The sequence below is a fragment of the Corvus cornix genome, chromosome 14 (genome assembly GCF_000738735.6).
Source record: "Corvus cornix cornix isolate S_Up_H32 chromosome 14, ASM73873v5, whole genome shotgun sequence".
Classification (NCBI taxonomy): Eukaryota; Metazoa; Chordata; class Aves; order Passeriformes; family Corvidae; genus Corvus; species Corvus cornix.
This window is the reverse complement of record NC_046344.1, coordinates 7,883,262-7,895,355: the sequence shown is the minus strand read 5'-3', so window position 1 is coordinate 7,895,355 and position 12,094 is coordinate 7,883,262. Positions and strand designations below refer to the sequence as shown.

Here is a 12,094-nt window from a genome sequence, read left to right as displayed (position 1 = left end):
TTGGGAAAGACACTTCTTTCTCCCTCTTTCTAACATATCTTGCCAGCTCATCTGTCCCAACTGGAACAGGCATATTTTGGACAATGCAAAGCACAGGGGGCCAGGACACTGCCTGAACTGAAATCCCTGCTCCTAAACTTGTCCTTTCTTTGGGGTTCATCCCCCCAACTTCTGCTGTGTGCAGTGTTTATATAATCGTTTCCCACATCACGGGGTGCCAGTTTTCTTCCCCTGCTACAGCTCAGATAAAGCACAGGAGGTATCTCCAGCCCACATACGAAGTGTCTTTCTGTCTCACTTCCTATTGCTGCAAATCAACAGATACACAGAGCCAGCCAATAATGGGGAAGGATATTGTACCTTCCACATTTTCCCTATCAAATGGAGAACAGCAGCATTTGGAAATGGCACTTCTCAGAACATTTGTTCAGTTTGAACAAGTTTTGTCTGCATTTACCATTCCCACAGGATTTCAGGGACAGGGAACAAACAGAGCAGCACACAGACAACTGCCCAAGATCTGTTCATGTTTTTATTTTACACAAGTTTAATTAAAGGTAGTGGGAAACCTGTATTCATTTTCTGCTTCTTCTAGTCATGCCAACTTCTTATCTTTTGTCTCTATCAGAAAAAAGCCATCAGGTTTTCTCAGGGCTAAGTGTGGAGACATGACAACCTGGAGGAAATAATATACGAGGCTTTCTCCTTCAAAACCTGTTCCAGTCAGCCCTACCCACTCAGCCAAGGGCTGGGATCAGGACCCTTTAGGTACTGGAAGGGGCTCCAAGGCCTTCTCTTCTCCAGGCTGGGTGCCCTCAGCTCTCCCAGCCTGGCTCCAGAGCAGAGGGGCTCCAGCCCCGTGATCAGTGACCTCCTCTGACCTCGCTCCAACAGATCCACATCTTCCTTGTGTGTGGGGCCCCAGAGCTGGACAGAGTGCTCCAGGTGGGAAAAGCAATGTGAAACCGCCTTGTTCTGGGAGCAGCTCCAGCAATGTGTGTTTGGAGTGAAGCAATCCCAACGTGCAGGACACAGCCTGGCGGCAGTGCCTGGCCTGAGGGAGCCGGACGGGCTCCAGACATGGATTCCAGCCACCGACTTCAGCAGCTCCCTGCAGTCTGACCCTGCCCTGGCACGGGCGTGGGTGGGAAAACAGCTTGTGCTTCACATTCCCTGGGCAGCAGGCTTGAAGCAACACTTTGACAGATGTTCATGTAGTTGTTGCTCTGAAATGCTTTGCTTGCCATTCATTAGAGCTCGGCTGATGCTGCTTTCAGCCATTAGGAAAATGAGAGTTGATGGGAATATTGAGAGGAGCTTAGAAGTCCATAGGGCCCAGTGGCAGAGTGAATGGGCTTCCTGATGAGCAATACCTTAGCCCACTATCACTAGAAAGCTCTTCATGCCTTCCACCCTAAGAGATCCAAAAATACCTGGTTGCTCATCCACTTGTGAAACATTTCTCAGGTGGGATTCAGCACTTACTGTACACGGATAAACCCAGGATCAGTGTGCCAGAAAAAAATGTGGAAAACTTTACCAACTGAGATCACTGAGGGAAGATTGGGATAACAGAACTCAGTGAGCTGAGGTAGCATTGCTTTTGAACAGGGGAGTTGGTATCTCAGTGCTTGCGTAAAACCCAAACTGAACCAAACCCCAAAGGGTTTCAAAACGCCTCTCAGTGGTGCAGCCATGGCCTCAACGGCTCAGGAGGGAACTTGGTATCTGCTCCTCCAAATATTTCACAGCATGGAAAGTTTGGGGGTTTTGGCAAACCAGAATCTAATCTGATTCAGCCACTGCTCCCCACGTGGGGAGGAGCTTGAAAAAGGGGAATAAGGTCTCTTGCTGTTCCCCAAACTGGCCTGCTTAGGAACACACCAGCAAGTCCCATTGTGCTGGGGGCGTGCCAACCAACAGCTGACTTTGGTGCTTGTCACCTGCAGCTGTGGTACAGGTGAGCAGAGCTGACAGGGGCAAGGACATGGGGCAGCTCAAGCCATAGTGGATGTGAAGATCTTCCACAGCTCTCACTTGAGCTACATCAAGCTTTGCTGCCAAAATACACTGAAAATAAGAAAAGCTTTGTTTCTTGACTGAACACAGCCCTAACAGGTCCTCAGATTCATAAGCAGGATGGAACCCAATGGAAAAGAGATCTGTGAGATGGATGGAGATGAGGGATTTCATAACTATGAACGCTATCAGGCCCAGGCCTGTGCAGCACAAACACATTGAAACAGCCTCCCTGAAAGAGATTTTCATCTAAATAGGAAATACATGCAAAGGCTGCCCTAACAGCTATTTTTACCCCCCTTCTGCAGAAGTGGAAGTGTGGCTGCAGAAGATGAAGTGACTTACCTGGTGTCTGGCAGGAAGCTCATGAGTAAAAAAGAATGGAATTTTGATCTCTCGAGCCTCCAGCCACATGCTCTGGACATGTGGGCCTTGTCTTCTATACCTCAGATACCTTTTACCCCATCTAAGCAGCAGAACATGAGGCACAGTCACAGAATCCAATTTTTTTATGCACATGTGGATGGAAAAAGCAGGGAAAGCCCAGCTTTTCCTGACCATACTCAGAATTCACAAGGCAAGTCTCCATCTAGTACCGGAACTTGAGCTTAGAACTAAAGCTTAGTGTTCTGGGAACATGGAAGCTGTGAGGGGCTGCATGAAACAGCTGCCTAGTGGGACAAACATTAAATTAACTCAGCTGTTTTCTTTCTCACTGATCTCCTAACCCAAAGCAAAACTCCCGTGAAACTCTGTGGGATTTCTTCCTACCTTTTCCCATGCAGAGCAAAGCAGGTGACAACAAGGCCCAGGAACTTGGATCCCTTCTCTGCCTGTCCATGACTGCTGTGTATTGTTTCCTGTACCCACCTCTGGTCTGTGCAGGAGGCCTGTGTAAGAAAGTCATGTTACAAAATTATCCAGTGAAATTAACTCACGTTTTTTAATCTGTTAATAATAAAAAAAAGCCAGAACATCTCCATATATGAACAGTTATGGGCTGAAGATCAGGTAGGAAATATGCTGGAAACAGCATCCAGAGTTTTATTCTGCTTCCAAGTGCAGATTTTAGCTGGAGGCAGAGGAACAACACATCCCTCGTTTAGGTAATTATACAACAGGTTTGCACACTAGTTTGAAAAGTAACTGAAGGCACCAAAATCTCCTCTCAAAATCACAGGAAAGGGAGTAGGATGAGGTAAAACATTCGGTATCTGAAGCAGTCTGTTCCAGAGAAGAGATGGAAAATCAACGAAATGCAAAGAAATACACGGAAATACGTGGAAATACATCCTCTGTTGCCCTCTACTGTTGGGCTGGTCAGATGTAAAGGGAATTTCCCCGATAGCTCCCCGTGGGAAGCACACGGCAGCCACAAACAGAAGCCAAGGGGCATCACGGCATGTGCTGTATGAGAGGGAAAACTGGGACCAGGAAGGGGCTTCTGGATTTGGAGTGCTCGGGAGGAAAACCATCACCCTGCACGAGCACAGCACGTGGAAGTGGAGGGCACCTTTCCGTGGGAAGCAAGGGCAGAACTGGGCAGGTCCCAGTGCCACCGTCGGGGTGCCAGCCCATGCCAGGTGCTGAGCCCAGAGAAATGCCAGCAGAACTTTGCGGGCTGGATCAGCCACCCCTCAGCAGGACTGTCACATGCCAAGGAGAACACAACGGTTTCAAAGCTTGGCAAGCGCTGGTGTGGCTCATCAAGACTTGGGAGTTGACTTGGATGATCCCTGTGGGTCCCTTCCAGCTCAGGATATTCTGTGATTCTACTTGTGGGAATGTTAAGAGCAATTATAAAGATTCAGAACTGACAGCAAAATCAGGTCCATCTGAGTTGGGTTTTTTTTTACATGCATCAGCACAGAGAAGGGCACCAAACCCCATTTATCCTCAGCAAACCACCTCTGTTCCACAGTGTTGCAGAAGAGGCCAACTATTATCATCCCTCAGCTCCCTGCACTGTGATTAACACCTGAACTGAACGTTGGCCAGCCTGGAATCAGGATTTGGTGTTCATCAACACTTCCCTGTGGGACAGATCCAGATCAGTGCCCCAGCTGGTCCCAAGGCTGACCCTCATCCCCTTGGATTACATTTTAACTCATTTGTCTCCATGCCATTACCTGGAGTTTGCTTTCCTTGTTTTATTACTTTCCCTGTTACACTACAAAATCAAGATCTGACTTCACATGACCTTGTTGGCTGTGCTAAATCCTGACTACACAAAATACTGAACAGCTCCTCTCCATCCTTCAGACAAAAACCCTGAGCAGCCATTCCAGGAATGGAATGAAACCCCAACAAAATCACTGCTCACAGGGAGGGGAAAAAACCCCCTAAAAAATCCAAACTCTCCCCTCTCCAAGCCCATCAAACTCCAACAGGAAGAATCTCCCACACTGCCTGGAACAGGCTGAAGCAAAAGACAAAACGAGAAAACAAAGCAGCTCTTGGGAATCCTACGGTAAACAGGAGCCTGCGTACACCCAACGCACTGCAAAGGAACAGCTAATCCCTGGAAAAATGTCAAAGGCACAGGACTGCTTCTGCCAACATCTGCAAGTCTGTCTGCCATCCATGGAGCAAACTATTCCCTCAGGGTTCCCTGCTCTTTGCATTTGGGGAGGGAATAAAAAAAAAAAGGAAGGAAAAAAGTGAAGTACAGCTCGAATGCAAACCAGTCCATGAAAACAGTGAGGAATTTGGGAAGCTCCAAGGTAAGTCAGGTACCTGTCACACAGCAATGGCTCTCGAGCAAGGTCCCACAAGCTCCTTGGGCAGCACCTGCTCCTGGCTCTGCTCTTCCTCACAAGGGTTCCTCGTATGGAGAAGAAGCAGCTTCCCCGTTCCAGGAAATGGGATTATAAACACTGCCCTTCAGTGATGCCACCCTGCTCCAAATCAGCGAGAGCTGAGCTACTCCCAACTCTAATGCTGCCCCTCACGCTGTCAGCAAATCAAAAAATCACTGGAATGCCATAAAAATTCCCACTGTTCCCCATATAAAAAAAAGTCCGACCTGACAGGACGTGCTGTACAAATTCCTGCATTTTTGTAGGGCCAACAGAGAATTGCACCAATTCAACAGCACAACAGGAAAGGACCAGGAGCAGCCCCACCTTATCTGATCAAGCAACACAGAATCACACAACCTTACCTGAGCCACAAAACTATAACATATACATATATATAAATATATATATATATATATATATATATCTTGTTTTATATAAATAACAGTAGTATCTTGGCATGCAGCGTTTAGACCCACCAGCACAGCATGATCCCTTTTCCTAAGATCTCATGCAGTTGGAACCAGGAATGAACTTGGTTGCTTTATTATTTTTACATCAACAGGAAATATAATTTGAATACAGAGATTTTTAAAACTAGATTTAATCAAGTGCATTTAGTAGAGAATTCACAATTTTCTGTACATGAGTATGAATACCTCCAATGGAAATTCCTTACCCAAGACTAAGTCTCACGGTACAGATGAGCAGCAGAACAAATCCCCCCACTCCTCACATGGTCAAGTCCACAGAGATGAGGCTACGCCTGAGAAACAACTAATCAGAGCTCTTCTGCCAAGCCAAAACCATGAGAGAACAGAGTGCAAGCACACATTTTATCAAATGGCCACTTGGCAAAGATAGAAACTGCCCTAAAAGCATCCTGGCAGCCACAGCTGGTGGCCTCGTTTTTAGGCAGCACTTGCTAAAGACACTGACTTCAGCTTGAAGGCTTTTCCCTACCACTGCCAGGACAGGACAGGCTTTTCCTCCTGCACTCCAACACCACCTCCCTGAACCACACAAATTGACCAGAATGTGTTGGATACATCCTCACTTCCCTCTCTACACTCAGGGAGTGGACACGTGTGGTGGGAGGTTCCCCATGTCCCTGCTGGTCCGTGAGCCCTGGCCAGCACATCCTGGGACTGGCACAGGGTACTGCAACTCCCCAGCCTGGTCCCCTGACAGTATGAAGGTGACAAGGGATGAGACAGATGTTTCATCAACCTGCTCATTTGCACTGAAGCAACTGAGGGAGAAATATCATCTGCTCCGTGGGCGAGGAAATTGTCACAGAGAACAGTTGAGGGCAGATTGGAATGGAAGAACACAAAATTCCTCCTTTAGCACAACCAAATCCAGAGGGAAACGCCTGCCCACACCCCCAGTTGCTAAAAGTGTCCTGACAGAACTGACTCATTTGGGTCCTACTTGTAAAAATGAAGGGCTGCAGCCCTTTTGTTGGTCCTCTCCACTCTAGTGGACCCCAATGGGCTTTGTTTTGGGGACTGAATTTATTACCAAAAGACAAAAGCCAAGAGCTGGGATTTACATGTCCTAAGAACCTCAACATGGCGATAGGGAAATTTTCTGAGCTTGAATGACACCTTCAGTCACACTCTTTATGCAGTACCTTTCATCAGTTCATTTGGGGTTGTGTCTAGAAATGTTACTACATAGAAAGTTCAGAAACCATTAGTCCATAAAAGTCTCATACTCATTTTACAGACCTGACTTGAAAGGACTTGCCTGTGCCGCAAAATATTAAATTGTGTTTTCAAAGGTGTTACTGGCTCTCCAGCCACTAAAAAGCCCCCCACACAATGGTGTGAGGACCAAAGTCTCAGATAAGAGGTGCCGTTGCTCTAATTACAGCGGCATCATTAACATTTCCAGTCAAAACTTGCGAAAAACTCCAAGGGCAAATCACAGGTGTGCTGTGGGGCATGAGATAAGGAAGCTCAATAAAACATGCAAGAAAACCTCAGCAGGAAACACGGAAGGAAAGAAAAAAAACCTGCTGTTGTCAGGGTTTGTGCAAACTTCTCCCAGCCAGGAGTGCAGGAAGGGACGAGATCATGACCTACGTGAAGAACTTGAAATGATTTTTGACTCTGTTTTGCAACTGTCTCCTTTTATAAAGAGATGTGTTAGATGCATTGTGGTGTAAATGTATTTTTAGTGCTACTTCCCTGGAATCTGAATTCACACTTAGGTATCCATAGAGGGATGCAGCTGAGCCAGGAAAACCCAGAGCCTGGGTTCTGCCCAGTTCCTACAGAGGGAACCAACCTGACGGGCTCCTGTGTGTCCCTGTGCAATAAAAACTGGGCAAAGCTCACACCACAGTCCTCAGCAGGACTCAAACACTGCAGGGGCCCTGTAAAGTCATTTTCTAGAGAGATTTTTAGCTTGGAACAACATCAGAATATCAACCAGGCCAGCAAGTACCAATCAGGAATTTCATCTCAGAAACAACCATATGCCAAACAAAGCTGAATATGCTTCATTACAAAAATTCTCCATCTCTTTTCATGACAAAGATTCACACCAGAAACAAAGAGGTGATTTGCTTTAAGAATAAGTAGTTCCATAGAACTTACCACCAAATCACTTCTGGATCTAAAGAAAATTACCAATCCATTTAAAATATTTGCATTTCATTTTTAAATATCATTTCAATATTTAAATGGATGCTTTGCTCCATTCCTCAGATGAGGAGTTTGTTTTGCCCTTCCCTTTCTGCAGTGTCCTCTGACGTGATAAGCTAAAACACAAAACCAAACTGAGAAATCTGGGGTCCATGATTTTAGCGTTTAAATTAAATGTACCTGCCCTCAGGACTTTTATCAAAGGAATTGGATGCAAAAGTAACAACAAACGTTGGAGATCCTGGAAAGAGAAATCCAGGGGTACAGACTTGGCACAAAACCCAGCATGAGTTTTCTCCATGAGAAAAACAGAAATGAAAATTACAATTAATCAGATGCATTTTCTAAAACATCAGGGCAACGCCAGCAGAAAACACCACTGTGTTCAGGGAAAATGAATTCCACACACAAAAATAAGCAAATGCCCCCAAAATCAGGAAATGTCATAATGAAATGAGTTTGTCAGTGACTCAATCTCAGAGGTTTCTGGCAATTCCCATGTCAAATGTAAGGCCTCAACCCCTCAGGTAATACTTTACTGGTACTATTTATCAAAATATTACTGGGATAGGATTTTCAAATCTCCTTTTGGCATTGGTTCGGCTCTGAATCAGTCCCACACAAACAGAGTTACTGACTCCCACTGTCCCTGCAGCGACTCCACACGGATTGAACTGCTCTGCTGGATTCCCAGAGCAACCCCTCCGGGTTAATCACAGCTCCCGTCCTTCCAGCCGTCCCTCCAGCGCTCATCCACCCGGGAGCAGTCGAATTCTGGCTTCCCCAGCTTCCTGTTCACATCATTGTGGAGGAGACACAGCCACTGGGAGAAGTTACTCCTGGTGCTCGTATCGGGTTGGTTTGTCTGTAATCTGCAAACAGGAAAGGGGAAACAAATGTTATTTCTTCATAGTTACCAAATTCAATACCCAAAGCAAGCACAGAGTCCCAGAGAGTGCACAGGGAGATCAATAATTATCACCAGTTCTCTATATTGGCTGCAGGTTGGTTTCATTCACTTTCTGGTCTTGGCAACTGGAAAAGACACAGGAGTCAAAACTTATCTATGATAAAAAGCAAAACCACCAGTGTTCATCAAAACACTGAATTAAAATTGTAAAAAAAGAGTAAATTAAGAAATTGAGGAGGTATTTTTCCCAGTGACGCCTACTAAGTTAATAATTAGGTTTCAAACTTTTTTTGCCCGTTCAACTGGAAAATTATTTGCAACTTCTGAGAAAGACACTGAGAGCAGCAGAAAACTTTATCACAGAATCCTGGAATGGTTTGGGTTGGAATGGACTTTAAAGGTCACCTCATTCCAATCCCCTGGCATGGGCAGGGACACCTTCTATTAGATCAACCACCACAGCCCATTTCAGTCTTTGCATCCACTACTGAGAATGCCAATACAGGGCATTTTTGAGGGTAGAAGATCACTTGCCTCCTGAAAACCAAATTATTCTAAGTCCCAGTCTAATTCCACAACTGTTCACAAGCCCAGTTTGAACCAGAAAACTCTGAAATTGCCTCAGATGGCCTTGGAGGCAGCACAGAATCCAGCAGCATGAGGACAGGTGTTTGTTTTTTGCGTAACTGTATCTGTGATTGATGCAACAATGGAAGAAACCAGCTCAGGTAGCTACAAACCCCAAGTGAAGGAAGAGTTCCTGATATGCAAACTAGCTGCTGCAGCCCAGCACTTCTGGCAAGCCCCTCCAGCACAAAAACCTGCTGAGGCCACTCACCTTTCCCTCAGATCTTCAAAAAACCCACTGAGGAAACCCACCTTTCTCCCACATCCTCAAAAAACCTGCTCAGGCCACTCACCTCTCCCTCAGGTCCTCTGCGCAGTGCTCACAGGGGTAGAACTTGGAGAAGAGGTTGATGAAGTCCCTCATGTCCTTCTGCTGTTCCCCGGAGGGCCGGTCGGGGTAGTAGGCGGCCATGGTGTGCAGCAAGGCCCAGCTGCTGCGGCCCAGCTGCTCGCTGTCCAGGGGACAGTCTGGAGGGGGCTCCTTCTCCTCCGCAACCGCCACATCCTGCAGCGGGACACAGGGGTGTGAGGGGACACCGGGGCTTGGTAGGGAAACAGCCCTTTTGCGCTGGGTGGGAAGGTGAGATGGAGGGAACAGGTCCTTCACATCTTTTCTGGGACGTGGCAGAATTCCTCTCACACCTTCTGAGGGGACACTGCAGAGCCCCCCTCGCACCTTCAATCGGAACATGGCAAAGCCCCCCTCACACCCTCAGTCGGGACAAGGCAAAGGCCCTTTCACACCCTCAGGGGGGCCAATGGCAGAGCCCCTCGCACCCGGGAAGAAGATGGAGACCCCCTTCCCATTCCCACTGCGGGGAACCCTGTCCCCGGCTCCTTCACACCCTGAAGGGAATACGCAGCCTCATCCCACTTGAGGGGGCAGGATGGAGGACTGAGGGAGCTCTGCAGGGGCTGGGGATCGCCAGGCGTTCCAGGGGAGGCTCCCGCCGCCCGTCCCGCGGAAAAGCCGCGCCTCACCGCGCCGCCCGCGGCCGTCTGCTTCCTCTGCTCGCGGAGCCAGCTCTTGAAATCCGTGCAGGCTCGGCACGGCTTCTTGGGCGGCTCCCCCGCCGCGCCGTGCGGGACGGCGAAGGGGAAGGAGAAGGAGCCGCTGTCGGTACCCGGGAAGGGCGCAGAGCGCCGACCCGAGCGGCCCTCGCTGGGCGCCGCCATGTTGGCACCGCGGTGCAGGACGGGCCGGGGCGGCGCCATTCCCGCCCGGGCGCTGTGAGGGCGATCGGTCCCGCCACACACCAGGGTTCCATTTGTGGTGTGCTATTACCAAGAACCAGCAGCAAACTCTGTGTTTAAATACTGTGTGTGAGCAGAACAGGGAAGGGTTGCTTTACATGGGACTCCTGCCTGTGCTCCCTCGCGTTTCGCTTCACATCGCCCCTCGGGTATGATGGGTCTGTGCACACCCTCAGGGTGGGCACAGGGATCCCCTCAGCGGGAGGCTGAAGGGGGTCTCCGTCTGTTTCCCCTCGGTGTGAGGAGGGTTCTGCCATGTTCCCTCGGAGGGTGTCAGAGCAGTTCCTCTCATATAATCCTCCCAAATAAGGACAAAAATACGTATAAATATACATACACATGGGGCCTGGAGCATCTCTGTGATGAGCAGAGACTGCGGGAGCTGGGCCTGGTCAGTATGGAGAAGGGAAGGCTGAGGGGGATCCCATCAATCCATACAAATCTCTCCCAGGGCTGTCAGAGGATGGTGCCAGACTGTTCAGTGACAGGATGAGGAGCAATGGCCAGAAATTAAAACACAGCAAGTTCCACCACAACATAAAGAAGAACTTCTTTCCATGATGGTGGCAGAACACTGGAACAGCTGCCCAGGGAGGGTGTGGAGTCTCCCTCTCTGGAGACATCCCAAACCCACCTGGACATGTTCCTGTGTCACCTGCTCCAGGTGACCCTGCCTGGGCAGGGGGCTGGACTGGATGATCTCTTCCAAACTCAACTATTCTGGGATTCTGCGATGTGTAGATACTGTGTGTGGCAGAGGCCATGGCGCACAGCAGCTCTCCTTCGTGCCAGCAGTGCCGACAGGCACTTCAGTGTTCTCTCCAGCACAATCACACAATCAACAGGGCGATTTTATGGACAAACAAATGGATAACTCCATTCAACCCATGCTCCTCTATTGCAACATGACCATATGGAGTTCTACGTGTTTTTAACACCTGTCACATGCTTGTAAATCCATCTTGAGGGAGGATTTTCCTCTTTCTGAGAGTGTTGGCACGTGTCACACCAAGGCAGGCACTGCCTCGGAGTGGCTGGGTTCCTCAGGGTGATGGAGAGCCAGACCTGTCCCCAGGGCCTTGGTCTTGAGTGGACATTTGGCATTTCTTTTATTCCCAGAGAGCCACAGGCTTGTGAGCACATGAGGGTGGTGACCCAGCTCCTGGGAAATGGTCCAGCCTGGCATCAGACTTTGGATCCTGCTCTTTCACCCCTTGGAAACATTAATTAGCTGCGGCCTTGAGAAATTATTAATGGAGGTCAGAGGGTGAAAATTTGGAGAGTGGCACAGACTTGCTCTCATCCTCCTTTTTGGCTTGATTCTGTCATGCTCTTAAAGGTTTGAGAGCCACAAGATAAGTCTCCTACCATGAACAATGTGAATATTGTATCCACTTCAACTTTTCTCCTGTTCATCACCTGTAGGTCAAGTGAAAAATACTATTATTTTGCTTAATGCAAACAAATGTATGTCTGGAATGGAGGTGGACCAAAATGTCACCTTATATAATTAACACAGTGTGGTGTAAAATGTTTATTAGAAAAAGCATCAATTTAGAGAAAACCCTTAAAAACTTGCCCTCAAAAATATTTCAACACTTGGTGTGTTTCATGTGGAAATGGCTGAGCTGTCTCCTGCTCTGTGGAGCACTAAGCTGATGGTCTGGATCTCCATGTTGGGGTCTCTGTTTACCAGTGCTCCTTTATTTCTATTTATTTGCAATTTCATGGGAATGTTTCTTTGCTGATATTTGTGAGGGAGGGAGAAGACATGTGAGTAACTGGTAGGAACTGCTGGAATGGCTTTGTCTAAAGTTGAAGACAACTATAAA

The 12,094-nt window shown here is 48.0% G+C and overlaps 1 protein-coding gene across 1 annotated transcript; it reads right to left on the bottom strand.

Annotated features, from left to right (window-relative positions):
- Positions 1-5,347: 5,347 nt before the first annotated feature.
- GFER (growth factor, augmenter of liver regeneration) lies at positions 5,348-10,199 on the bottom strand. The gene is made up of 3 exons (XM_010392291.4): positions 9,990-10,199; positions 9,302-9,513; positions 5,348-8,343 (listed from the first exon to the last, which is right to left on the bottom strand). Exons 1-3 carry the CDS (start codon positions 10,182-10,184, stop codon positions 8,181-8,183), a joined length of 570 nt encoding a protein of 189 aa, XP_010390593.1. The 5' UTR covers positions 10,185-10,199; the 3' UTR covers positions 5,348-8,180.
- Positions 10,200-12,094: the final 1,895 nt, after the last annotated feature.